General features: G+C 44.5%; 1 protein-coding gene across 1 annotated transcript; it reads right to left on the minus strand.

The window, feature by feature from the left end:
- Nucleotides 1-988: 988 nt before the first annotated feature.
- On the minus strand, nucleotides 989-24,825 carry wnt3a (wingless-type MMTV integration site family, member 3A). The gene is made up of 4 exons (XM_023815536.2): nucleotides 24,466-24,825; nucleotides 11,944-12,185; nucleotides 2,435-2,700; nucleotides 989-1,703 (listed from the first exon to the last, which is right to left on the minus strand). The coding sequence occupies exons 1-4, from the start codon at nucleotides 24,558-24,560 to the stop codon at nucleotides 1,224-1,226; spliced, it is 1,083 nt and encodes a 360-aa protein (XP_023671304.1). The 5' UTR covers nucleotides 24,561-24,825; the 3' UTR covers nucleotides 989-1,223.
- Nucleotides 24,826-25,597: the final 772 nt, after the last annotated feature.

Raw genomic sequence — 25,597 nt, forward strand, 5'->3', positions numbered from 1 at the left:
TCCATCCGCAGAAGTGCTGACTTTTCAAATCTCGTTTCGTTTGCCCGACGCCCATGTCGGTTGTTCTGTCACCAAACAGTTTGGTAATGATGTAAAAAAAAATAACATGCAGCTATCCTCAAGATCAAGCACATAACAAATGTTTGGCCCAGCTGATTAAATCTGAACTTTGATTTACAAATGCGGTTGTGGTCAGTTGCAAACTATAGCCAAAAATCTTTTTCGGCAGAGGGAGGAAAGCATGCCAGGAATTGGCCGGAACAAAGTTGAGAATTTTAAAGAACAGAGAACAAAACAAAATCTTAAAACACCACAACAATACATTCACACAGGTGCAAGTGCATTCGTACCCAAATGTTAGTAGCTGGTTAACACCATGTTTTATATATACACAACATCCATTCATTCTCAATACTGGATAACACTTACATATTGAAAATATAATGTAAAAAAATAAAAAAAAAACGTGTGCTTTTGATGTGGGAGGAAGAAGTCGCAAAAAAATGTTTGATGTGAACGTACCGGCATTCAAGTCAACTGATATGAAGCAAAGAAGCTTTCAGGGGGCAGTGGAACTTAAGAGCAATTGGGACTTCACTGAAACTCACTGAGAAATGGACTCTTCCGGGTAGGGGGAGGAAGGTTTGCGGGTATTTGGGCACCCTGTTGCACCCTGGGATTCATGGAGACCTCCTCAGGCAGTTTCCCCCACATGAAGTCACACCACATGTCACAAAAAAAAGTGTTTTTTAAGACTCTTTCAAAACCCTTGCAGTCTCATTTGCAATGTGTGCCATGTTGCACTCCCCCCTCCTAATGGATTGAGTCCTCAGGTCCTTGATTGAGTAGCCGCGAGACCTCCCTTGCTGTGGTCCTGAGCATCGACTGATGCTCCGCAGAGATCGTGCCCACAGGGCTTGCAGCCTCAACAATGTGGTCACCCCAGGAAAGAGGCTGACTCACCCCCCCCCCCCCCCCCCCATGGTGCACCACGGATGACGAACGACCATCATCTGTGTCAATAAAGTCCGTGAAGCCACTTGACGGCCAACAGTTTGATGCTTTTTGTGTCTTTTTGCAAACGAGCCACAAAAAGATCTTACTTCTCCTCCTCACTGCAGGTGACCGTCAACCCGAGCTTGGAAAGCTTGTGTGGGTCAACTACCCTTTTCCCTCGCCCCCTCCCTCCCCCTGGTGAAACGGGTCGGCCTGCGAGGGCAGCCCTACTTGCAGGTGTGCACGTCATAGATTCGTACGCACTCCTGGCAGCTGACGTAACAGCACCAGTGGAAGATGCAGTGGCACTTCTCCTTGCGCCTCTCGGTGCGCGTGTTGTGTCCACGGCCGCAGCACAGCAGGTCACAGCCGTCGATGCCATGCGACGTCAGGTTGCAGGCACGGTCCCGCGTCCCAAAGGATCCGGTCTCTGGATTGGGCTCGCAGAAGTTGGGCGAACTCTCGTAATAGACCAGGTCCCGTTCGGTGGGCGGCTTGAAGTATGCGTACTTGGGCCGCAGCGTCTCCACCCAACCCCGGGACTCGCGGTGCTTCTCCACCACCATCTCAGAGGCGCTATCATACTTGTCCTTCAGGTAGTCGCCGATGACCCGGAAGTCCGGCTGGGACCACCAGCAGGTCTTCACCTCGCAGCTGCCCGACAGCCCATGGCACTTGCACTTCAGGTGCATGTGGTCACTGATGGACTGGAGGGACCACGAGAAAGAGGAGTCAAAAAATGTCCATAGAAGAATCATGTAAAAATCAAGTACAGTGCCAGTCAACTTATCAGGCAACATTAACAACCGCCTAGGGCATCATCTTCTAAGAGGGTGCCGACTTGTCGAGCTCTACGTACCCCTCATGCCAGGGGTTGGGGTGGATGCCATCGGTGAAACTTGCCTAAGGCTCCACATGGGCTTCGCCTGTCACTGTACCGTTTGTTCTAGCTTATACCACCACAACTATTTAAGTCATAGTTTATGCAACAGATCTGTAGTGTCCATACTGCCAATACTGTCATGCCACACCCCATCCCAAGGGAAGCTTTACCCAGACGGTACACATAATCTGCTCTCACAATAGGACCCACAGCAGATCTTCAGCATAGCTCATCTTGTTATTTTGTCATGCCGTCCTGTCTGGCAGTAACAGTAAACTGAATATGGATGTGGATAATTACTTTCCAACGTCCATGCAATTGCATAAGCTTTTGTGTGGAAATCAAAACAAACAATGTCTCTGATATGCTCAATTCACAAATTTAAAGCCAAACACAAAACCACACTTAGGTATATGCACATAATTTTTAATTGCACAATGAGTTTGAATAAAGCGTTGAAAAGATTAGCTATAATAAGTTAGGGGGGCACAAAAATCTCTGATGCTGGTAGTGCTGGAAGCGTGGTGATTTCTGGAAGGCCAGTGCCGGTCTTACCGTGCGGCCAGCCTCGTTGTTATGGCGATTCATAGCGGATCGGGCGTCGGGCCGGTTCTCCCGCGCGTCGGCAAACTCCCGGGACACCATGCTGCCGAACTCGACATCCTCGCTGCAGCCGCCCCACTTCCAGCCCTCCCCGGGGGTCCCCTTGTGCCGTGTGTCGCAGCCGCAGATGGTTGCCGAGCCCTCGGCGCAGGAACGTGTCACGGCAAAGGCCACGCCGGCCGAGGCGATGGCGTGCACGAAGGCCGACTCCCGCGTGGCTGTGGACAGAGAGGGTGGTGAGGCTCGATCATGGTCGACACCAGGAAAGGTCCATGTTTACTTCCTGGTTCCTGGTCCAGACTTTTACTTTCTGGACCTGGAATGTCCACTTCTGGTCATTTTTTTTAAATGTTCTTCGATATTCTGAGGGCAGTCCTGTAATTTGACCACAGTACCAGGAATAATTATTATCTTGCAATAAAATGGGACTGTGGACCATCACACAATCAGTACAGGCTTAGGTTAAATAATTACAACACCGATGACACTTTGATAGGCCTCCTCCTTCTGCCCCTCTACTCCTCTGACCGACAGGTTTAAGCGAAAGCCCGGCACAGGGCCCGCAGCTGGCAGGCAGGAGACCCAGAGTGGGCTTGGCGGCCGACTGAGTCACCGGGGAGCAGGAACATCCACAGACGTGACAGGAAAAACACAGCTGACAGAGGTATAATTAAGTGACCTTTACACCACAGAAAAAGCTGCGCTCAACCTGACAGCCAATGAAAACCGGTCAGCTAATCGATGGTTTGGGACTAGTTGGCATACAATACACACAGATCACTTTGTTTTTAAACTGGTTTTAACAAATCGTTTATATTTATTTGAAAGTGTAGGCAAAACCAATCAGAGCTTCGTGCCAGACTGTCTTCTCTTAAGATATGATCTACAGCTTCTCCCCTTTATTCATACTTGAGCCTTTAAAGCTACACATCTTTACAGTACGGGTGCGCTGGTCTTGTACGGTCTTGCACAGCTTCTGCACGCGCTCACTTAGCGCGAACGCAGAGGGGAAGTCGTGGCAGCAGGTTCCGACTGGCGGAAAAACCGGCGGCGCCGTGCTCCGCGGCACTAAAGGGGACCCCCGCCGGATCCTGTCTCCCGCATGGCCATGGGATCCGGAACTGCTGTATCTGTCGAGACCCTGAGCCGGATCTCTCCCGGCTTTCCCTGACAGCAACAAAAAAAAAAAAAATCATGTCTGCCCTCAGGACCAGCATGTCGCCCTCGGGAGGGGCAGCATGTCGCCCTCGGGAGGGGCAGCATGTCGCCCTCGGGAGGGGCAGCATGTCGCCCTCGGGAGGGGCAGGCGTGACCGGAGCGGTCGGCTGGACGATTAAAAATTAATTATGGGGGCAAGTGCGGCCACTGACCCCCCCCCCCCTCGCCCCCACCTGCTGAAGCAAAGGGGGTGCGCTAATCCTGAGCTTCCCGCAACTCGCTGATGTGGCCAGCTGGGAGAGAAAAAGAAAAAAATCTGGGGTGGGGGGGGGGGCTTCCCGACCCCATCCAGCCGAGCGGTTAGGTGGCCAGAGGTGTAAAAAGACGGCGGTGAAAAGCGGCCATTCAGCTTCGATTTGAAACCGTGCCGTCGCTGGCTTTCTATTATCAGGAAGCCAATAAAGTGCGGGTCATGACACGGCAAAGACGGCGAGTCCGAAAAGGGCCAGAAAGAGGGGAAGGAGAAAGGAAAAGAAGATTATCCGGGTATAGAAGAGAGCGGTGGGGGGGTGGGGGGGGGGATGTCCAGACACCTAGGGGAGGGACCGGGCCTACCTGAGAAAGGAATGTGCCAGCGGGCCTGAACTGGTGATGGTTTCTGACAAGCTCCCCTCCATCTCTCCCTGGCGGACCCCAGCGAGGCGAGCCATCCACATTACCTGCTGGGGGCATGAATCCGCCATTGTGCTGACACTGTCACGCCGCGTTACGGCCACAATGGCCCCAGATATTTTATATGAAATTTGCCCTCGCCGGTGATTAGTGGGGACCAAGTTAAGTCATAGCAACAGAAAACTATGCATTGGCTGGAGCCCGCTTGTGGGCAGACGGGGAAATCCCTATTCAAACGGTTTAATAAAACAATCTAAAGGGCGTGTGAATGGTGAAAAGCACTTTCTCTCTGGCTTAATCTCATGGTGGCGGAGATATTGTGCTCCAAGTAGGACCCAGCAGGGAGTGCACTAAGGTCCCCCCCATCAAGCCTATTTACTGCACTCCTCCTTTCTTTGGTGCAGAGTTAATGATATACCGGTGTGCTGCTCTCCTCCCGGCATGGAGAAACATGCATTTTATGAAAAGGAGGGCCCTCCTATCACATCCTAAATGGTAACAGTTTCTCATCTAAAGGTCAGAGGTCATAACCGGAATTGCCTGACCTTTCCTGGGCTGGTTAAGTTGGGCATTACCACTCAGGAGCATGTTAAGTATCTGTTTATATTATATTATATTATATTATATTATATTATATTATATTATATTATATTATATTATATTTTTCCCAGATAAATGATGTCTGGAATCCAACATCCAAAAATGTTAGAAATAAAATATTTTTTTCCAAGATATGTCTATTATAAGTAAAAGAATCAGAATCAGAATTCACTGTGTTGCCCAGGTACACCAATGCACTAGTGCTGCATACATTCACGGACAACATGGAACAGAACTTAAGATAGATAATATGAGGAGAAATAAGATGGACATAATAAAGTTCAAATGGGGCAAAGCTGTACAATTACTAGAAATAAATATAAACTTAATGGGAAAGGAGATGTACTGACTACTGAAACAGAAAAAATGTTATTGTGTTAAATTAAATAATTCACAATTGCAATTCTGATTTTAGTCCAGCTACTCTTTCAAATTTGTGATTAAGCACTTAATAAATAATGAGGTCATTTTCCTCTAATAAACCTTACTCAGTGAGTAATTTCAAGAAATTAAGAATTACTTAGCCGGGAGCATTTTTATGCATACTCGCTGCAGCGACAGACAGCACGGTATATTCTGAGTGGGAAAATGAATGAAATGAATTCTAGCACTTTCGGGCAGGGGTCTGTTCCACTGCAGATCTGCAGGGCATCAGCTAGGAATCGCTAGGAAGTGACTGACAGCAACACTGACATAGGAACACGCATGTGCACAGGGAACGGAAGAAGGTGACATGCATTTTGCAGGAAAAAAACCCACACTGCCAAAGCATTGTCCCAATCTGAATTTGAGAAAGCACTTCTTTACACAGCGTGAAGTTAGAGTCTGGAATAGTCTTCCTGCTAGTGTAGCGGAAGCTAAAACCCTGGGTTCCTTTAAATCAGAGCTAGATAAGATTTTAACAACTCTGAGCTATTAGTTAAGTTCTCCCCAAACGAGCTTGATGGGCTGAATTTGCTCCTCTCGTTTGTAAATTTCTTATGTTCTTATGTTCTGTAGTTTGTAGGTCAAACATAAAAGATGCATCTTAGGAGTAATGTGTTGTCACGATTGACCTGCATGATTTTGTCAATAAAACATCAACACCAATTAGACTGTCTGACCCAGAATGTCATCAGCAAAGGAGCTAGACTACATAGAACAGGAGATCAAGCAGTAGTTAATCTGTGTAGAACGTGGACAGCAGCTGGAATGGGCTACAAAGTGCTCACCTGACCTACAAGGAACTGCATGATGGTGGAGACCTTCTCAGAGCATGATCACCCATCTCCAACACGACCAACAACTAGCAGTGGATTACAGACAGCCCCAAAAACAGGTGCTGGGTTGGCATGAAAGCTGCAAAAATGGATACCTGGACAAAGGTTGCACAACTGTTATGACCTCTGGAAAGAAAGTAACCTATTACATAGGACCATAGGGCTGAAGTAAAATTATAAGGTATGTAAGTCACTTTTGATATAAATGTATTGCTTAGCAAGAAACTAATGCAATGTTGAATACGTGCTCATATTGTATTTGTATTCCAGTAATGAGTATGATTGACCTTTAAGCAAAACACAGATCCAGTAACCAATAATTCACATATAGACGGTCAAAACAGCTACAGCAAGCCTAAACCACTGTTTTAAGTATGACATGCCTAAAGATTTGAACAGATAAAGGGAGAGAAAGAGGTGTTGAAACTCAACCTTAAGTATGAATTTCATGTTTCTTTCACGCATTATTTCCACTCACTGTTCCTGTGCACTTTCAGCTATAATTACTGCCTCATTCACCCCTAAACAGCCATTTTGTTACATTTGTTCACTAACAAAAACAATGCTTAATTTACCTTTGTCATTCACCGGGGACTTCTGTGTTTAGTTTAAATATACGTTCCAGCCAGAGGTATGGAAATTCCCAAACAGGAATGAATGGAACTCCTACGCATCTCTGCCTCATTATATATGTTCTTGTCGTCATTAATCACTGTCAACATGAACTGGCAGCCATCAACATCATCTTCACGGTGATGCCGCTTAATACAACACTCATTTGACCTTAATTAGGTGTGTCACAATATTACGCTTTACCATACCATGTCAGTACTGTCAAAACAAGAAATGTTTTTCTGTTTTATTTTAAAGCACGGTGTTAATGAAGGTGAGCACATTGATGTAGCAGAGCCAGCTCAAGGGGTTCGAATCCCGCCTCTGCTCTCTGTGTGTGGAGTGTGCAGGTTCTCCTTCTATCGCTGAAGTGTTTGGGCTTCCTCCCACATCCCAAAGACATGCAGACAGGCTAACTGGCCCCTCTAAATTACCAGTAGAGTACTCCTGTGTTGACTGGAAGAGGCTCCAGCTCCCCTCTAACCCTGACCAGGAACAGTTAGAAGATGGATGAATGGCTGGACGAATTGAGAGCGTAAATAAAATTCTCTGCTATACACCAGCTGAGCTCAGTCCTCTGTCATTGGGTAGTCTTGACCATGTGACTGCTAGGACTTCCTGTCTGAGGTTGCTGGCAAACGAAGGGAATCCTGGCTGGCTTTTTGTCCTGTGAAGCCCTACACTGACACCCCCCCCCCCCCCTCCATTACTTGAACCGTCTTGGATAATCCGATTGGAGAGAAGCCCCTCAGAGGGTGGAGCTTCGTGGACATTTTCCCCCACGTGGATCGTGTTTTTAAATCTCCCCCTCCTCCAAAGCCTAGTGTACATTTTTTATTTTTGTTTTGGTCGTCTCCCCCCCCCACACCCTTTTACCCCATAGAAGTGACGTCCTGATGCTCTTTTCAGCTGTCCCACAAAAAAGGCACGGTAAAACAAACAGGCGCCCACCGGCACGGCAGACCGACAGACACGCGGGGACAATGGCGACGCGCCGGACGAGTACAAGCATCAATCAAACCAAGTGAAATGAAAACCGCTAATACTGAACCCCATCAAAAGGATCAGGGTCAGACTCATCCCCTAGTGACAAAGAGCTTAATCTGCCTGCGCTGACCTTTCACATTGTTAGGGGCCGTGGTGACCTTAATCCAATCAAAATGATTAACTAAAGCTAAGACCAAAAAAGCTGACCCCCCCCCCCCCCCACACACACACACACACACACACAAACCATGATCTCCCTCTTGCAGTCAAGTCTCCGCTATTTAGAGTAGGGGGCGGCAAAGTCTGGGGGGGGTGGGGATAGCGGCTATTTACAACACAATAGCACAAGGCTGTGAACCCATATCATTACTTGTCTACTTGAGCTCAACCCTTCTCCATCAGTGTAACAATCGCTCGAGAGTTTATTAAAAGCAATTGACCCACCCCCCACCCCCCAGGCCACCCCGTCCCAACAACCCCTACCTCCTACCATAGTATACATTAGTCTTTTTTCAGAGCAAGTTGACAGGCTTAGAATTCCACCCCCCCCATACCCCAGTCCACGTCCCGCCCACTCCGCAGAACCCTGTCCGCGGCTGCCTGGTGCCACACTGGAGCCCTGCGTTGGCGACGGGGGTGTCACGTGCCACAGTTAACGTTTACGCCAGTGCAACGGGGCAAAAAAAAACAAAAAAAACAGCTGCAATAAGTACACTCGCAACAAATCAAGATGAAGTATATTTACGGTTTCCGTTACATGTGCGCAATACTTTTTAACTGCAGTTCTATTTCTACAATTAGGAAGGCAATAACACATTTAAAAAAAAATAAAAAATCTTAATATTTAACATTGTGTATAATACCTGCTGCTAATTTAGGGGGCAACGTGTGTCTCAGTGGGCTAAGCCTTGATGCCTGTGATCAGAAGGTCACTGGTTTGAGCCCAGTCTGCGGGTCTGGGAGCGAGGCCCTTAAAACCTGGCTGCTGCTATGGGCGGCTGCCCTTCATCGCCAGCTTGCTCACAAGCTGTAAAAGAGAAGGTGTAAAGAGAATTTGACCAGGATAAGAATTTGGGAAATGAACAGGTAGATGGATTATTTAGTTCTGCGTTGAAATTTTCATTTTTGTAGCAACGATGATAAATCCTAGCCATAAAAATGTTAACTTAGTGCCATTTTAGCAGTGAATCTAACGCACTGTGATGAATTCTTCATTCAATTGAATTAAGAGATTTGGTGATACATTTAACAGTCCACATTTAGTGCTGATGTATATCTGACACCAAACCAGGGTGTAAAACACTAGTAAAGTAGTAGTAAGATAAATGTAGATGCAGAAACAACCTTTTTTGTGCTTTGATACTGGTTATATTGGTTTCAGAAAGGCCAAAAAAATAACTGTACACCTATTTACTGTGTGACTTTCTATAGCACACAGGCTACTGTGTCTGTGTTTGCAGTTCCCCTAGTGCTGACACCCCTACACTAAAATACAGATTAGCATATGCGCTAACACTGGTCTTCTATCCAAACATCTTCCCAAGGGACCTTAATATGACCCAATATACCTTTATTGCTACGGTTCCTGAAATAACCCCTTAGGAATTTACCAGGGGTGGGGGTCCGGAGGGGCGGGGGGGGGGGGTATTCCAGGGAATTCCCTTCTGAACAGAATGCTGTCTCTGACCCTATGTGTACAAATGCATCACTCTCATCTATGGAAATTCATCATAGCTGGGTGGCAAATCCTGACTGATGTATTTAAACTAGGATTTAACATCCCTTTTCCAAACGATCTGCAAGAATAATCAAACGGCGCTTGCCATCTAAGACAAAAAGACAAAATATACTACTGGAGGAGGACTCGCATCGCTGATACTCAAAGGGGAACTAAGTTGGCTGGCAGCTGAAGAGAGTGGCGTAAAAAGGGACCCGTTTAAACAGTCAGGCTGGTGGTTTTTGTGCAAAACAAAAATATGGCACGAAAGGCGCCGGGGGCAAGACACAAAAGCAGCAGCGGCAGGTGAGAAGAATAAATTTGAGGCTAAATTGGACAAATTATATAGAATGCTTGAAAATGTGGTTTTATTTCGATATATTTAGCGTCGTAATGTTAAAATATTTTACTGATTTTACGTATTACTGTTTATTTGAGGCTTCCTTTCCTGAAAATCGCCTGGAGCGTTCCAGAAGGGCTTGATCGTCTCGACACAAATGATGAAACTCCGAAATGCAGCAGCCTGTCCTTTTCACCACCAGACATTCAGACTCTCGGTCCCTGTCACACTGTCGGTCGCGCGCATCGTTAAAATGCATCGCCCGAGGATGCGTTCCAGAATTTTGGCGAGTGGCAAACAGGCACGTGGGTGATGCTTGTCTTTTCTGTTTGTTGTGCTGTTTTTTTAGGCCATTGTTGTAAAATTGATCCTGACGCTGATCTTCCTGATGTTCCGTCATTGGTTAATCCCCTACTTATGACCTCAGGGTCCCTTTGGAGCCAAACAGGAGGCTGCATCCCTGAAGCAGTGGTGGTCCAGCAGCATACCAGCTGCACAAGAAGGGGACGCCCCCCCCCCCCCCCCCCCCAATCAATCATCGACTCCTGGCCGTCATCTTCCTCGCTGTTATGTAGCCCCCGGGCACGGCCATGCAGATGGAAAAAAATCAGGCTGAGGAATCTGCCCTTGTTTTCATCTCCGTGATTTTGCCCCCCTCTTCAAAGGTAGATGTGGTATCCAGTCTGGAGTATCTCAGCACTGATTTTAACGACAAATTTGAGGTTTGCGAGATGTTTAGTGTATGGTTAATGTGTACTGTACCCTCTGCTGGACAACTCCATCCACTATCTCAAGACTCAATGCTACACCTGCTGCCAATAGTCTTTCTGCACGCCTCTTAAGCTGCTCTAAAAATGCACCTCCTCAATTTACACCACTGTTCCTGTTCCTTTACTGTTTTTACACTACTATTACACTGTTCCTGCTCCTTTACTGTTTTTACACTACTGACTATTACACATTGCACAGAGGTTGCTATTTTTAGTACTATTCATATTTATCTTATATCTTATATGTTTATACTTTTTATACTATTATATTTTATATTTGTACTGCGAAGATGAGAGAGAGACAGCATTTCGATTCCCTTGTATGTTATGGACATGCAGTGAATGCGATATGCTGCGATGCTATAGGCATCAAATTGGCGATTTGATTTGATCTGATCTGATCTATACTACCGGGACATGCAGATGAATTGTCTTTGTTACTATATTGAACAACTGGATACTCTTCCGTCTAATTCTATCACTTATAACCAACTAGATGACACTTCGCCCATGAATTCATCGCCTGGTAGCTTGGTGACACTGTGTTTCTCAGACCCAAGGAGAAAATGAAATGCCTGCGTTTTGTAATTACAGAAAGCGTCCTTCTGAGAATGCGATTTGTGGTGCATTGTAAGCCATCACTGCTTTCCCTTCCCTCCTGTCCACAAATCAAACAGGTCCCTCCAATTTATAGACTAAAAGTAAGACTCTATGACTCTCTGAGTAAAACATACACTCAACGCAAGTGACTTTCAGGAAGACTAGTCTCGCAACTTACAACCCTCCATAACATATGAGCTCTCGGGGTGGCTAGGGAGTTAACCGCTGCCTCACTGAAGGCCACACATAGCTAGAAGTGACAGCTAGGAAATGACTGAACCCCCTGAAGATCTGGGGTCAAGTTTAAGTAGCAGATTAAGACAAACCCAGAGAAACACCTGTGTTGTGTAATGCAAAGAGTAAACAAAGCTGTCAGCAAAGCCACTGCATTAAGAGTAAACAAAGCTGTCAGCAAAGCCACTGCATTCAGAGTAAACAAAGCTGTCAGCAAAGCCACTGCATTCAGAGTAAACAAAGCTGTCAGCAAAGCCACTGCATTCAGTCTTCATTGCTGCATGTCAGTTGTGCCTCAGCGTCACATAAATCTGGACCAACGCAGGTCATACGGAAACCTGGAAGTTAGCAATACTATGCTATGGAAAAGCTCTTCTGAGTAAACTTTATACCCCCAAATATATCACTTTAGACAAAAAGCTTACAGCACTAGTTACTTTTGTTGTTCTGTCAACAACGTGGGAAAAGTGTCTTGTGTGTTCAGGCACTCAGAACGGGCCCAAGGTTCTAACCTTTGTCCAACACGGGCCCAAAGATGGCCAGGTTGTCGTTGATGGTGGTGCAGTTCCAGCGCCGCCCACGGAACTGATGCTGGCACTCCTGGATGCCGATCTTGACGCCCTCGGCCACGCTGGGCATGATCTCCACGTAGTTGCGGCAGAAGCGCAGCTGCTTGGGCACCAGGCCGGGGATGGAGCCGCACAGGATGGGCTGGGTACCCAGGGAGGAGTATTGGTGGCCTACAGCGAGAGACCTGGAGGGGTGGGCGGGGGGGGGGGGGGCAGTCAGTTTATCAGACAGATGTGTGTCAGGTGCTGCGATTAATCTGCACGTCTGTTTCTTCAGGGGACTGTCTGGGCCTCTGTGGATGGATTAAAACCGCAATCCGATTTCATGCAGAAAAGCCGGGCCTGGTCTGACATGAAAGCCCAGTGTTAGCCAAAAGCCATTTATACACCTCCGTTCGTAGGTTGGAAGCTACCCCTTGTAATTACAGGATACCGCAACCTCTTTAATGCCCATACACTGAATAGGGGGGGCAAAAAATGACTTAAAGTGAGATAGCGGGAGCTGAGCATCAGAAGCCAACGCAGCGCTGCTTCAAGGATCCGACCTTCTGTGCGTGACGAGCTTCATGATCCAACTTGCTCAGTCTAAAAATGTTTTTGTGTATTAGCGGGCCGCTCGTCTTCATTACCTTAAAAGGCAGTCTTGTTTCCTATGGGCAATTTGTGACTAATGTCAAAATGTTGCTAGTTTGTCCATAGTTCCCGGAGGCGACCTCAAACCACTACGGTGCTCTGTTTGTAGATCTTCAGAATGCCTCTGGGACCCGGGTTCGAGTCTCTGCCAGAGTTCCATGTGTGTGAAGTTTGCATGTTCTCCTCATGTTGTTGTGGGTTTTCCCATAGTAATTAATGGACGGTCCCCATAAAGATATGAGTACAAACGCGTGTGTGTGGGTGCTTGCGCCCTGCAATGGTTTGGTGCCCCATCCTGAGTAATTAATTCCCTGCCTTGTACCCATAGGCTCCAAACTCCCCCCAACCCTGACTAGGACAAGTGGTTACAGAGAAACGATGGATGTGTCATAACTCATTCACTTGACTTTTATATATACTGTGCCTCACAATGTGCTGGAATACCGTTTAAGGTGTCCCTTTACACTGTGTCCCCTTACTCTATGTCCCTTTACACTGTGTCCCCTTACTCTATGTCCCTTTACACTGTGTCCCCTTACTCTATGTCCCTTTACGCTGTGTCCTTTTACACTGTTTCCCCTTACTCTGTGTCCTCTTACTCTGTGTCCCTTTACACTGTGTCCCCTTACTCTATGTCCCTTTACACTGTGTCCCCTTACTCTATGTCCCTTTACACTGTGTCCCCTTACTCTATGTCCCTTTACGCTGTGTCCTTTTACACTGTTTCCCCTTACTCTGTGTCCTCTTACTCTGTGTCCCTTTACACTGTGTCCCCTTACTCTATGTCCCTTTATGCTGTGTCCTTTTACACTGTTTCCCCTTACTCTGTGTCCCCTTACTCTATGTCCCTTTACACTGTGTCCCTTTACTCTGTGTCCCTTTACACTGTGTCCCTTTACACTGTGACTCCTTACTCTATGTCCCCTTGCTCTGTGTCCCCTTGATCTATGTCCCCTAACGCTGTGTCACCTTGATCGATGTCCCCTAACGCTGTGTTCCATTACGCAAGTAAATCAGGGGTAATATAAAATAACTGATTTTCATTTTGCTATTTCTAAATGGAACTCGCTCCATTTGACTTGTCTAACTTCGCTTGTCATTCTGATATAATTTCCATCAACTTTGGACCTATGACATATTTGGCCTTGCTATCACTTTAAAAATGAGATTAGTGACTCAATTATTGGACTCAACACAAAGGAACTAACTGAAAAATAGCCATATAATAACGTTTCAGAAAAGTACGTATGAATGTAGATCCAGTATTTACACGCAGCCAGACCTACTACTGTACATGAATACATTTGAATACATTGTTCACCATATTGTACACTGAAGGGTTCAAGTGCACAACCCCACTTGTGAAATTTACTTCACTTTTTTTACGAAAAGAGTTACTTTAGGTCATTCTCCCATCAGAACTGCAAGTAATTGTCTGCGGTAGACTTCATTCATAATGATTCCCAAAAACTGGGGCAAATTACAGGATGTCCCTCCGAATCTCCTGGGTGTTTAACAAGCTGTCTGTGTACAAATCATGCTGAAAATTTCCATGGGAAAATAAATAAATCGAAGCTGACGCATGCGCTGATAAAGCATGCTAACAAGTGCGTGTGCGTAAATACGGGTCACCCCCAGGTCGCCCGCGTGAATGGTGAAAAAGTAAACGTTACAAATTCTGACAATGCGTTGGCTCGTTTTCCTTTATGAATCACTAACCTTTACTTTAGGATGCATATAGAACAGTCATTCCATCCATTCATCTTCCAACCTCTTATCCTGAGCAATGCCTGGGGGGAGCAACCGCAGCCTCCCCCAGGGAGCAGAATTGGGATGCCAGTTCATCACAGGGCACAGTACGCATACACTACTGGGAATTTTCGAGACACCAGTTAGCCTAACTGTCCCTGGCCTGCAAGCTGCAAAATCCACATAAGGAAAACATGCAAACTCCACTATCAAAAGAGTGGAAGTGAGATTCGAACCTGCAACCCTGGGGGTGCGTGAGTTAGCGTACCTTCCTGACAACCATTTGAGGCTCTTTAAATGAATTATCCCCAGTAAATGAATCGTCCCCCAGTAAACTTACAGCCATACTGGGTAACATACTTGTACCAAACTTGTTTTCCTACCTTGGATCTGACCACAAATTTTAAATCTTAGACTTAAATCAAAAATACTTTAATTTGGTTGATATAAATCTATTTTGTGACCATAGCTGTTCTTGTTTCCTGTTGACCATGCAGCTTGGGGGGGGGGGGGGGGGGGGGGTCACACCGTGTCTCTTGAGTGCACCCCTCCCACTCCCAAATCTCTCATACTTCATGTCTGTTATCATTATGATCAGTTGACTAAAATGCTGGGTTGTGCCATCCACAAATTTTTTTATTTAAAAAAATCGTCAAGATTACTTACATTACAAGATAGCTTGCAACAAAACTTTGCAAACTTAGCCAGTATCCTGACTCATGAATGAATGTTGTAAAAAGAGCGAAAAGGCACCAGTTTCCAATCTGCCACAAGCACAGACTTTTCAAAAACAGAAATTTTACATTACATTTCACCTGATATCTCAATGTGTTACACTCATTCACCTATATCTGAATATTTCCAGTTTGAATAAAATCTTGCAATCATTTTCTGCAATTAGGATTACTATTAAATTCTTCAGCAATACAAAGACACAAAACGTACGTTTTTGTTTGTTGTCACATCAAAGCAATTTGTAAAGAGGATCTCCCTCTTATTGCACCACATCCATCTCATCACTTCCCCACATCCCTTTTCTCATCCAATGAGACTCCTCCCACTTCCCTGCTCATCAAAGTCAGCCACGGCCATCTAATCAGCTGATCCATGGGTTCGCCCCGATATCACACAAATTAATGCTGGTCCGCATCAACCGTTGCTAATAAATACAGCTTAAAAGCAGACCGATTCATCCAGCATGCACTGAAAGGGTCAAATTTATGCACCAGAGTTTTCTTTGCTCTACACGGTCGGTGGGAACGAAGGCCAATTTCTGTAAGGTGATTGTCAGGGGATTACAGCAAGAAAATGTCTTGAAAGCATCTCTCTTGTATTGATATTAGAGAATGTAAAAGCCAGCTATATCTTGGTCTTCAACCACATAAAGTGATTGACAGCAATAAGGTTATCAGGACAAACTATGGAGTTACAGACTCCTATACATGGCAGAATGTGTCGTGGAATGGATACAATTGTGTACGTAGTCTCATCCTCTCTCCTTTCGCATTCCTGAAATGTTAACACTCTTTGTTATCAACTTAGGCTATCAAAACAAATTACTCCAGAAACATATGGCGACAATAACGCTCTCAAATCACCTACAAATCTCTAAACTCGTCCAACATGCGAAACATCAAATCCCGTATTTGACTTGGGCCTAGGCAATTTAAGTCATGGTGCAGTCATCTCACTGGCTCATTCCTTTTTAAATAGCGGGAGAGTCTAGGCCTAGCAGACGCAGTAAACTGCCGGAGCTCTTAGTGTAAATATGTAACCATCAGGTTTCAATCCAATCCGAGTACCAGTCGACAGCACGCTGCCTATCAAGGGCTACAAGTGTTTGTGACTCACTTCTGGCATCATCACGAAAGCCAGGTGTGGGCAGACTTACGCAACTGAATGAGTCTACTCTCTGCTGACCTCTGTAGCTATGTTAAGAGGTAATCACTATTGACCCCAAGCATGCTGGAGTGTGACCTCTTGCACTAATTGCATCTAAGAAGGCATTTCCAAGCCCTGAGAAAAACGTGTGCTACACTTCCTCTTCAAACTCAAGAAGCGTCTAATCCGTAGCGCCAAACAAACAGCGTGATCCGCTTTTCCATCCTTTTATGTCGCGTGTCGAACTGATCATATAACATCGTACTGTTCCTTAAATCATGACGAAAGATCCTGAAGATGGTTTGGCGAAGCAGTGGGTGTGGCCTTGCATTTCTGATGTGCTCCAATTTGTGACGTTCCATTGCATTCAAAAAAGTGAAAAGATGCAGCTCCTCGTTACATATTTTGATATTTGATTGTTAAAATGTTCAATTTTACTGGTAAAATGAGCATATCATACCACAGGGCAGTCACTTTGCAATGAGCAGGGCTACGTAAATATGCCGTGGAATTAAGTTTTTGTTATCAGCTCATTTAATGCGAAACTTTCAGGTGTCCACGACTAGGTCATCCATTGAGAAGTAGCAAAGGGTAACTATTTTTATCAGGGATTTCTCATAAGACAAGAGAGAGATTTGTAAACTACCTCGGCATGACAAAGTGACCTTTCTGTAGCCTCCTCCCCAGTCTGCCCGGGGCTCTGAACAGCAAGAAGCTTCTTGCATCAGAGGAATGAGCCCCTATTACCTCGTCTGGAGTAAGATCCACGGCGTAAACACGGGAATTATTGAATCTGCGGCAAGCGAACCACGCTAATCGGATGTTTCGCCTATGAACATCCCGGGCTTCAATCCGCACATGGAATCAAGTCACGGAAAGATGTAGCGTGACTCTGTTTGGCAACAGACGGCTTCCAGGTGAAGACGCAGCCAAGGTAAAGTCGATAATTAATTGGAGATGTGACACCAACAATCACCAGTGCATATACCCATAAAAGCGGAAACTGCTGAGATGTGCTGAAAGTTTGAATCGCGGCGTGCGTTGAGTGAGGGGAACAGGTGCGTGTGTGCAGTAGCAACACTCTGAGGGCAATGTACCCTTACGTGGAATTATTTCACTTCGGCGTTTCTTGTGCTGCTTCCACAGGTAGGTATTGAACATTCCGGGAACATTCTGGAACTCAATGAAAGCCCTTAGCGTATCAATCAATTACAGTCTACACTGTTTCATGGTTTTGCATAGTTACACGCACGGAACATACCGGTAGCCCATTCAGAATGTCAGGTGATGTACCATATTATATGCGTTTACCCATAATGAAGGAGAAAACCAGTGTTTTTTTACATCACACGGTGCATGCAAGCTCATCATGTTCCTGCGGCAGTTGCATCAGTTTACAGATTCTGTGCCTGAGTATTTAGACCCTACACCGGGGTTCTTCAACTCTGGACCTCGATTCCAAATCCAGGCCGTGTTTTCAGTTCTCCCAGGTAGCTGTTTAATAATTAATGACTCTGATTGGTCAGAGGCTTCACACCTGACTGACAGGTAAAGGAAGGCTGGAAAACCAGCAGTGCTCGGACCTCGAGGACCGTGAGTTGAATAACCCTGCCCTACACTATGAATAAGCATTAAAGACAAGAGGTCCAATTGGAATTATGTTACCTGCGGCCTAGAAATGACCTACCAGGTGTTTTGCACGCCCTGTCTCCCAACAGAACTGCTCTGGGCCGGCCCTCGGTGGCACTCTTGCCCGTTAAGCCGTGCTTGTGTACCGCCCCAGTTTCCGCAAAGCCTCGGCCTGGCTTTTGATGTCGAGCAATTAAGAGCTCGAGAGGGGAATTGCCTTTTAATTCGAGCCTCAGATTCTCTGTTTTCTTTTTTTTTTTTTTTGGCCTCTTTTAATTTGGAGTGGAACCAGCCCAGGTTTAATGCATACTTTAACAAGCCTGTGCAGAAGCCCTGAGAATTACCCCTTCACTCGTGGCCCCTGGGGCCATGGAGCCAACTTTGACATCAAGAGGGAATGTTAGAGAGAAGGAATGTGCAGTGAGCCTCTCACCTCCAGGTATTTGCCTTGCGAGGGGTGGGGGTGGGGGGGGGGGTGTTAGGAAGGGGGGAAAAAACCCATTCACTCTGTCCACACCTGCTGTGCCACGGCAGGTCTGCAGGGTGGGGGGTTTTTTTTTTTTTTTTGGGGGGGGGGGGTGTTTAAATAACAGCCGTGAACGTGGCCTGATCGAGACCCGCGTCTCTCGCGACGGGCACCTAGAGGGATGTCATCTCCCTTCAAACAACGTTAAGAAGACACAGGCTTAACGGAAAGCACCCTCTAATCCTCCCTGAATCCATATCAACTGCCGTGGGCCCGAGAGTCTCCTATTTTCTGGAACCTCATCTGCCAGTACATTCCGCACCTAGCCTGTCCTTTTCGGGCGAGCCATCATTTTCGGTGCAGACAGCACAGATACTGCAGCATTACACACACTCTGCTGATAAGCTGGAACCGGCCGAGGGGCAAAACGTGGGACTTGAACGCCATCTCTGCGTCAGTCTATCGCTTGTTTGACTTGCTTTTTCTCCGGGCCAGATTAGATCAACACGCTGACCCGCCCGCCAATCGCAAATCATAAACACAGAACTTGATGGCTTTATTTCATACCCAGGGGCTGGATGCTTTGATCAGCTGGAATCCTGCCATGCAGATCGGGAGCCATGGCGGTTGAGAAGATTGGGCCTTTTGATTTAATCTGGTGCTCAAAACTAGGACAAACTCTCTGGGAGAGAAAGGATCAGGGTCCAGTGAATGAAAATGACAGGAGTGTCATTTATAAAAGGACACCGCCAGGCAGGGAGTCCCGCTGATTTATTCATGACAACACCGTTAGCGTAGCGTACCAAACCATCATCAGAATGCAAAATCCCTAAGCAACAACATTCAAGCAATTTAGGAAAAATCATGCATCGCTTTGCTTTTCGCAATAAAAAGGTCAGCAATTCTTTGACCTTTGACAATGACAGCCACATTTCCCAAAGATGAGTCAGATACAGACTCCAAATTTAACCGTATCCTGGAATGTGTCTAATGTGTTTTATGTCATATCCGATACTTTTTCCACCAGTCTCTGTTCTTGTCACAGTTACGTGAATTCATTATAGCCCAAAATAAACTACTATGTGTATTTCTGAAAAAAGATTTGCTTGAAAGTGACCAGAAAATGCCACTGAATTCACAATCCTAAGCTGCGGGAACAATCGAGGGTCTATAACTAGACAAATCTGGCAAACGTTTTTGAAGTTACTTGACACCAGTTTTAGGCAGGTAGTTTGGAAACAATTAGGCTAAACCTGATTCGTCTTGGTTCTTCTGTAACACAAACTGATGTGTCGCCCTGTGGCAAAATAAGCTTTGGGAGGTTTACTTGCAGATTTCAGCCTGGTCTTTCAAGTTTACCAGCCTCCCAGAACAGCAGGTCTAGCTCTTGTAGACTGTCACCTTGAACCTTGTTGTGATAGGAGAGGTGTTTCTTGGAGAGCTAAGACTAGATCTGGGAGTTAAACACGCTGCAGCATCGGAAGAAAAGGCTGTCATGTATCATTTGAATATTTTGCCTAATATCTCAGTTGAGGTCCAGATATAGAACTTAATCTTCTAAACCAGCGTTTCCCAATCCGGTCCTCTGGAATCCACTGACAGTCCATATTTTTGTTCAATCCCAGCTCCCTAGTGTCTGGCAGGGAGCTGGGAGGGAGCAAAAACATGGGCCGGCTGTGGGTCCCCAAGGACCGGATTGGGAAACGCTGCTCTAAACTGACATTACAGTGAAACCGACTTGACCCGAGCGGTCTGATGCTTTCAGCAGGAACTGAGTGTGCATGCATGTTCCACATGTGCAACACCTGCTGTATTCCTAAGCTGAACTTCTTATCCCGAGCGTCATACAAACCCAGATGTGCCTCTGTCTGGACTTCGCACAAAGAAATGTAGGTAGTGAAAATACATCTTAGATCACATAATGAGCTGCTGTAGGACTGAATAAGGCAATGTACTTCTCTAAAACCCACTTTTGGTGTGTAAGCAAAATTGTAAGACAAAAAAAAATGCTTTTAATAGAGCTGATTACCAAATTTGAAAGTCACCCAATACTGGTTATGGAACAACATGTGACTCTTAAGTCACGCTTAAGTCAATGATCCAAATGGTACATTAAATTGCTACTTGTGTTACCAGATCATGAGTTTGTAATATAAACAGCAAAGTCTATTCATCTCTACAGCCTTATTACCATTGTCATTAATACAGCTGGTGACAAATAATTCCAGGAAAAATAATTAGCTAATATTAGTCTACTTTCTAGTTTTCTAGACATTCACATTCGAATAGCAAAAAAATGAAAAATGGAAAAAGAATGTTACACAGCTCCTTGTTCAAGTTTGGATGATTCTGGGTAAGCACTTCTTTCACATGTATGTAAATGTAACAGAACCAGTGTTGTTGTCACAGAAATGGAAAATATCACCTAATGTTTGTATGACTATGGATTAATATGTATCTAATCTCCACAAGGATAAAACACAGTTTCGCTTTTTCACAATTTCCCTGCCAGAAATCCTCACATACACTCACATCTATCACGTCTAGCTGTGGACCCCCCAGTGGCCACATACGGCGCAGCAGGCTGGGTCACAGTGTGATCACGCGGGTCAGAGCCAGTGTGCTCTGCCAAGGACCGGTACGGAATAAGAGGGGAGCATTCGGAAAGGAGTGGGGGGTACACGAGGGGGGGGGGGGGATCTGCGCCAAGACATAAGCATATCATACAACCGGACAGTCACTTTACAATAAGCAGGGCTCTGTGAATAAGGCCATTCAGCATTTGCCGTGGAATTAAGTCCTTGTTATCAGCTCATTTAATCTGAAAGGAACAATAATAACTTCATATTTAAAGTAATTGCCTTCGAATTCCTGTCACTCCTGGAACAGGTCCCCTCCAGATTAAACCGCATTTGAGAATAGCAATAAAATAGTAATTCAACACCCCCCTCCCCGAAAGATAAAACCACTAAAATTGCAATTTAGAGTTCCTCCAGGATAAAACCACGATGGTAAATGACACTAAAATGAGACCTAATTTACGCTGTAAAAACTTGTGAAAATTTGATTAGGGTTTTGTATGGGTTACGGTCGATGAGACGCGCCGAATAAAACCATCTGGGGCGTCGTAAAATCTCCCAGTAAACATCGCATCGCGACACATAGTAGCAGAGAAATAAAACGCTAAAAGTAGTTCTTTCAGAAGATTGATTTACAGGGCGAATTTTTCAGCAGACTGGCCAAAAACATCCCTGTATGCAAAACCAGGCTTTTATATTTTGAAACTCTAACTTTTTGACTGATAACATAAATAGAGGACTGACAGCTTCAATTCCCTCTGTATATTTAATAAAACGCGCCTAGAAATACGAGATACGAGTTTTAAATATAAAGCAACATTACGTCTTGTTGTAAATATTAGGTTTTATGTTATTACATGTGGAGCAATAAATATGTGACAGACACTGATATTTTCTTGGAACATCTTCCTGTTTTACATGCTCTTTCATTGGCTTTAAAGATAATACTTTTCCCCTCGTAGACAGAATTACGCAAACCTCGAGAGCAAATTAATTAAAAAATGAGTTACTTGTCGACGCAGTTGTGCAAGGCTTCTGCTGGAAAACAGCGGGTTGCGTGAGTGAGGCTCTTTCATGCATCCTGTGACTAATGCATCGTCATGAAACCTTTCAACCCCCCCCCCCCCCACCGGGACGGGACAGGACTGGGGGACCCCGACGCACTGCCCCAGAAATTCATAGCTGTGATGGCCCCGTTTAAAATACTCATGCGTTATAAGTTGTCATTATACCATAATAGCAATAATTATTTTTAATAATAGGAAAAATAATCAGTATGACAAGGAAGGGACGCGTGCTCCAATTACACATAGGGAATTCTATAATAATCGGAATCGTAATCGTAATAACGCAGGGAGCGTTATTAGTTTGTTGATAGTTAATCCTATTCTGAGTCGACTGCGAAAAGTCAACCCGGTTTTACGTGCTGTGGGCTGTTTCCGACGACATTCACACGTTATCGAAACCCATGATTAGTCTTGCCTAGTATCACAGCGAACTGATTTTTATTAAGTCGGAATGCGGAATTTGCACGACGCTGAAACTCCATTTTTTTATTTTGAATTGCTGGGTGCATGTTTTGTGAATCTTTGAAGAATCGAAAAAATGTCTTCATATTCATAAAAAATATATATTTTTTGTTCTTAAAAATCTGTTTCACCAAATTTAGGACATCCAACTGTTTTAAATAAAAACTGTAATTATATTCGTCAAATGTCTGTATTTCTGTGTTTCTTTCGAAACTGACAACATAGCATATAAAGAAATTAATTAGGGTGTTTTTCTAGTTTTAAAAAGCGAATCAAAGTAACGACGATTAATGTGCGCAAATTCATAAATCGTGTCCCCAACGGCAGTGTGTCATATCAAAACAGCGTACGAAATAAAAGTGCATAAAGAAATAGCTCTGCCTGCTTCAATATATCTGTCAACATACATACACAGTTTGGCTATATGAGTCAGGCTCGTCATAAGCTCCGCGCTTTAATGACGATAATTACATAACCCATTCTGTCTCTTGATTCGGTATGCGAGAGGAATTTCTAATGAGATGTGAGATGACGGTGGCAAATAAATGTTCTCCTTATTATAATTTTAATCAAGGTGTACGTTTTTGCCGATTCAGCCAATTTATATTTCACACTGAACCTTCTTGTAGTATTGCATTATATTTCAATTTAGTATATTTTGTTTTTGTGCTTTCTTTGCCTAAAATCGTATCACTTAATACAGCTCTTAAGCTTTCGGTTTTCATGTTGTTAAATAGTTTAAATACAAATGAACAGGTGCTTAATAGAACTGCATTCTGCAATACCAGATATTTTAAGGTCTTTTCAGCAATCAAAACTGTCGTTGGGAAATTAATCTTACTGTTAGTAAGTTGTATAAATAAGGCTAAAGTTAAAAATTGCTCTGCCCAACTTGTGTGTTTTAAGTGAATCTGTCACTTTGGAGAAAAAGGAAGATAAACTCTACTGTGTAATTGTGAATTCTGTAATCATATAATCAATTGTTAGAATCCACAAATGGAAGGTACAACTAACGTTTATTTGCGAGCATTTTTATTTATCCGGGTTTGATTCGATTTATTCCTGACAGTTAGGCTACAACCACGCGCTCTGACAATCCAGATCGTCGTTTGTCTGATTGGTTGCATTTTGTATTCAAATACAGTACCTTTAAACTTCAAAACGCCAATATCCATAATTATGAAAGCTACTAAAATGAAATATTAAAGTACGTGCGCCCGTGAAACCTAATGTAGCGCATTTTACATTACGGTATAATTAGCCTATTAAATAGTTTTATCAACACCTGATGATGCATTACAAAAATATATCCGTGAAATATAAGTCATCCGTAGACTATTGAGGGTTTATCTGCATGGTTTCGGTTGCTGTCTAAGTTCCTCGTCCACGCCACCCCGCAAATCTGCCTTGTCCGTACGGGAGTAATCGGTGTATAAATGCAGTGCACCTGTTTTGTAATAAATATCGACAAGGTGGACCCTTGTCCAGACTGCATTCTTAACAATTCCCGTATAATCGCAAACACCCTTACCCAGCAGTGAAGTTAAGTATGCACCTTAATCCTGCGTTTTTTTTTTTCATAACCATTGGTCGTTCCGTCTTAACTCATTCCTATCACACTTGTCTCTAGCCTTATTGCTTCTCGTGTTATTTCTCCGTACAGAATTTCACTTGACTTAGCTTTGTAATCACCTTCAAGTGTTCGTGTCAGTTTGCACCATTGTGCACTGAATTCGGCCTGTGTTTTCCAACAGGATCAAATAATGGTGTCTCTTTAAAGTGCCATACGATACCCTTTAACTGTGCATCGGCATTATATCGGATAACATCATATATTACTCGAGTACTGTACCTGTTAATAGTGTTAAGAACGGCACAGAAAAAATCATGCAGCAACTTTCACTAAAAGTGGAGAATAGTGGAGAATAGGGAAAATCTAGAATAAAGGAAGAATGGCGTTGAATACTTGTGTAAAAAGTAAAAAGAAAATAAAACTTACCACCAGATAGGATAACTTGCCATGACATGCGTAAGCCCACAAAGAAACAGGAAACATCCAAGGTAGATCATCCTTGAAAAAGTTTCGGAAAACATTTTCCCCTCAGACACACGCACGCACACACGCGCGCGCACACACACGCTTGTAATGGAAAAAAATCTCAATGCAGACGAAATCTTTTCTCTTGTCTGAATGTAGCTTCTTCAGAGACAGCCCTTCGCGACCAGTCAAGGCAGAACACAGGAGTCAAATATTAAAAGTTTAAAGCAGCTTGCTTTTGGGACCCAATCAGCATGTATTGCCAAAGGGGAAATTTAGATTACACTGTTCTCTAGCGCTCTCGTTCCCCGTGTCAGTCAGGCTGAACATACACAGGAATGAGCTAATTGCAAGAAGATAGTGTTTTAGTACTCATTAGGACTTGTGGGCATCGGCATGCCGTGTGTGATATATAATGTTCTTTAAAGGCAGAAGGGGGGTTAAAGGGGAGGGGGAGGTGGTGGGGTTTAAATAGACATGGGGACCCCTGTGGATTGGGTCGCTATAACAACCTGTCCGGATTTCACTCCCAAGTCTGAAGCTGCTAAAATGCAAAAATATAAACGTGTGAATTGTGGATGTGCCCTATAATTTTATGTCCTTCCCTCCTTTTTCTGTTTTCCTCGTGAAGTGCGCAAATTTTAAAAACCAAATGCCAAACGAATCATTTTTGTTTCAAGTATACACCCACAGTGTAGAAATATTTTCCCCATTAATCTCCGAATAAATGTGTGTTATTTAATAGATAACCTAAATTGTACCAAATTCACCAATCGTATTGCATTGCATTACTAGGTGAGGATTAGCATTAATTGGATTTATTGAGAAATTTAATAGCTTGCAAAGTATCACAAACAGAATACATTTTATGTGTGTTGTCATGCAAAACATTGACATTGGCGTTTTTAATATAAAAGCAATGTTTAATCAAATGAAGGACATATTCGTACGCTTAAACTGTAACAGACTGGAGGATTATGCACAGAGGGATGCTTCCCGGCCGCAAAATGAGGCTGCACGTGCGCGCATCCCTTAAGATACGCATCCACTGACATCGCGCGCAGTAATTTCAATTAAGGATTTAAGGGAAACC

This window comes from Paramormyrops kingsleyae, chromosome 4 (genome assembly GCF_048594095.1).
Source record: "Paramormyrops kingsleyae isolate MSU_618 chromosome 4, PKINGS_0.4, whole genome shotgun sequence".
Taxonomy (NCBI): Eukaryota; Metazoa; Chordata; class Actinopteri; order Osteoglossiformes; family Mormyridae; genus Paramormyrops; species Paramormyrops kingsleyae.

Excerpts from the sequence above, each read along its gene's own strand:
- wnt3a (XM_023815536.2), bottom strand. The coding sequence starts at position 24,560 with ATGTTTTCCGAAACTTTTTCAAGGATGATCTACCTTGGATGTTTCCTG. Across the intron at positions 12,186-24,465 it reads GCAAGTTATCCTATCTGGTG|GTCTCTCGCTGTAGGCCACC; the intron begins GTAAGTTTTATT and ends CCACCCCTCCAG. Across the intron at positions 2,701-11,943 it reads TGGGCCCGTGTTGGACAAAG|CCACGCGGGAGTCGGCCTTC; the intron begins GTTAGAACCTTG and ends CTCTGTCCACAG.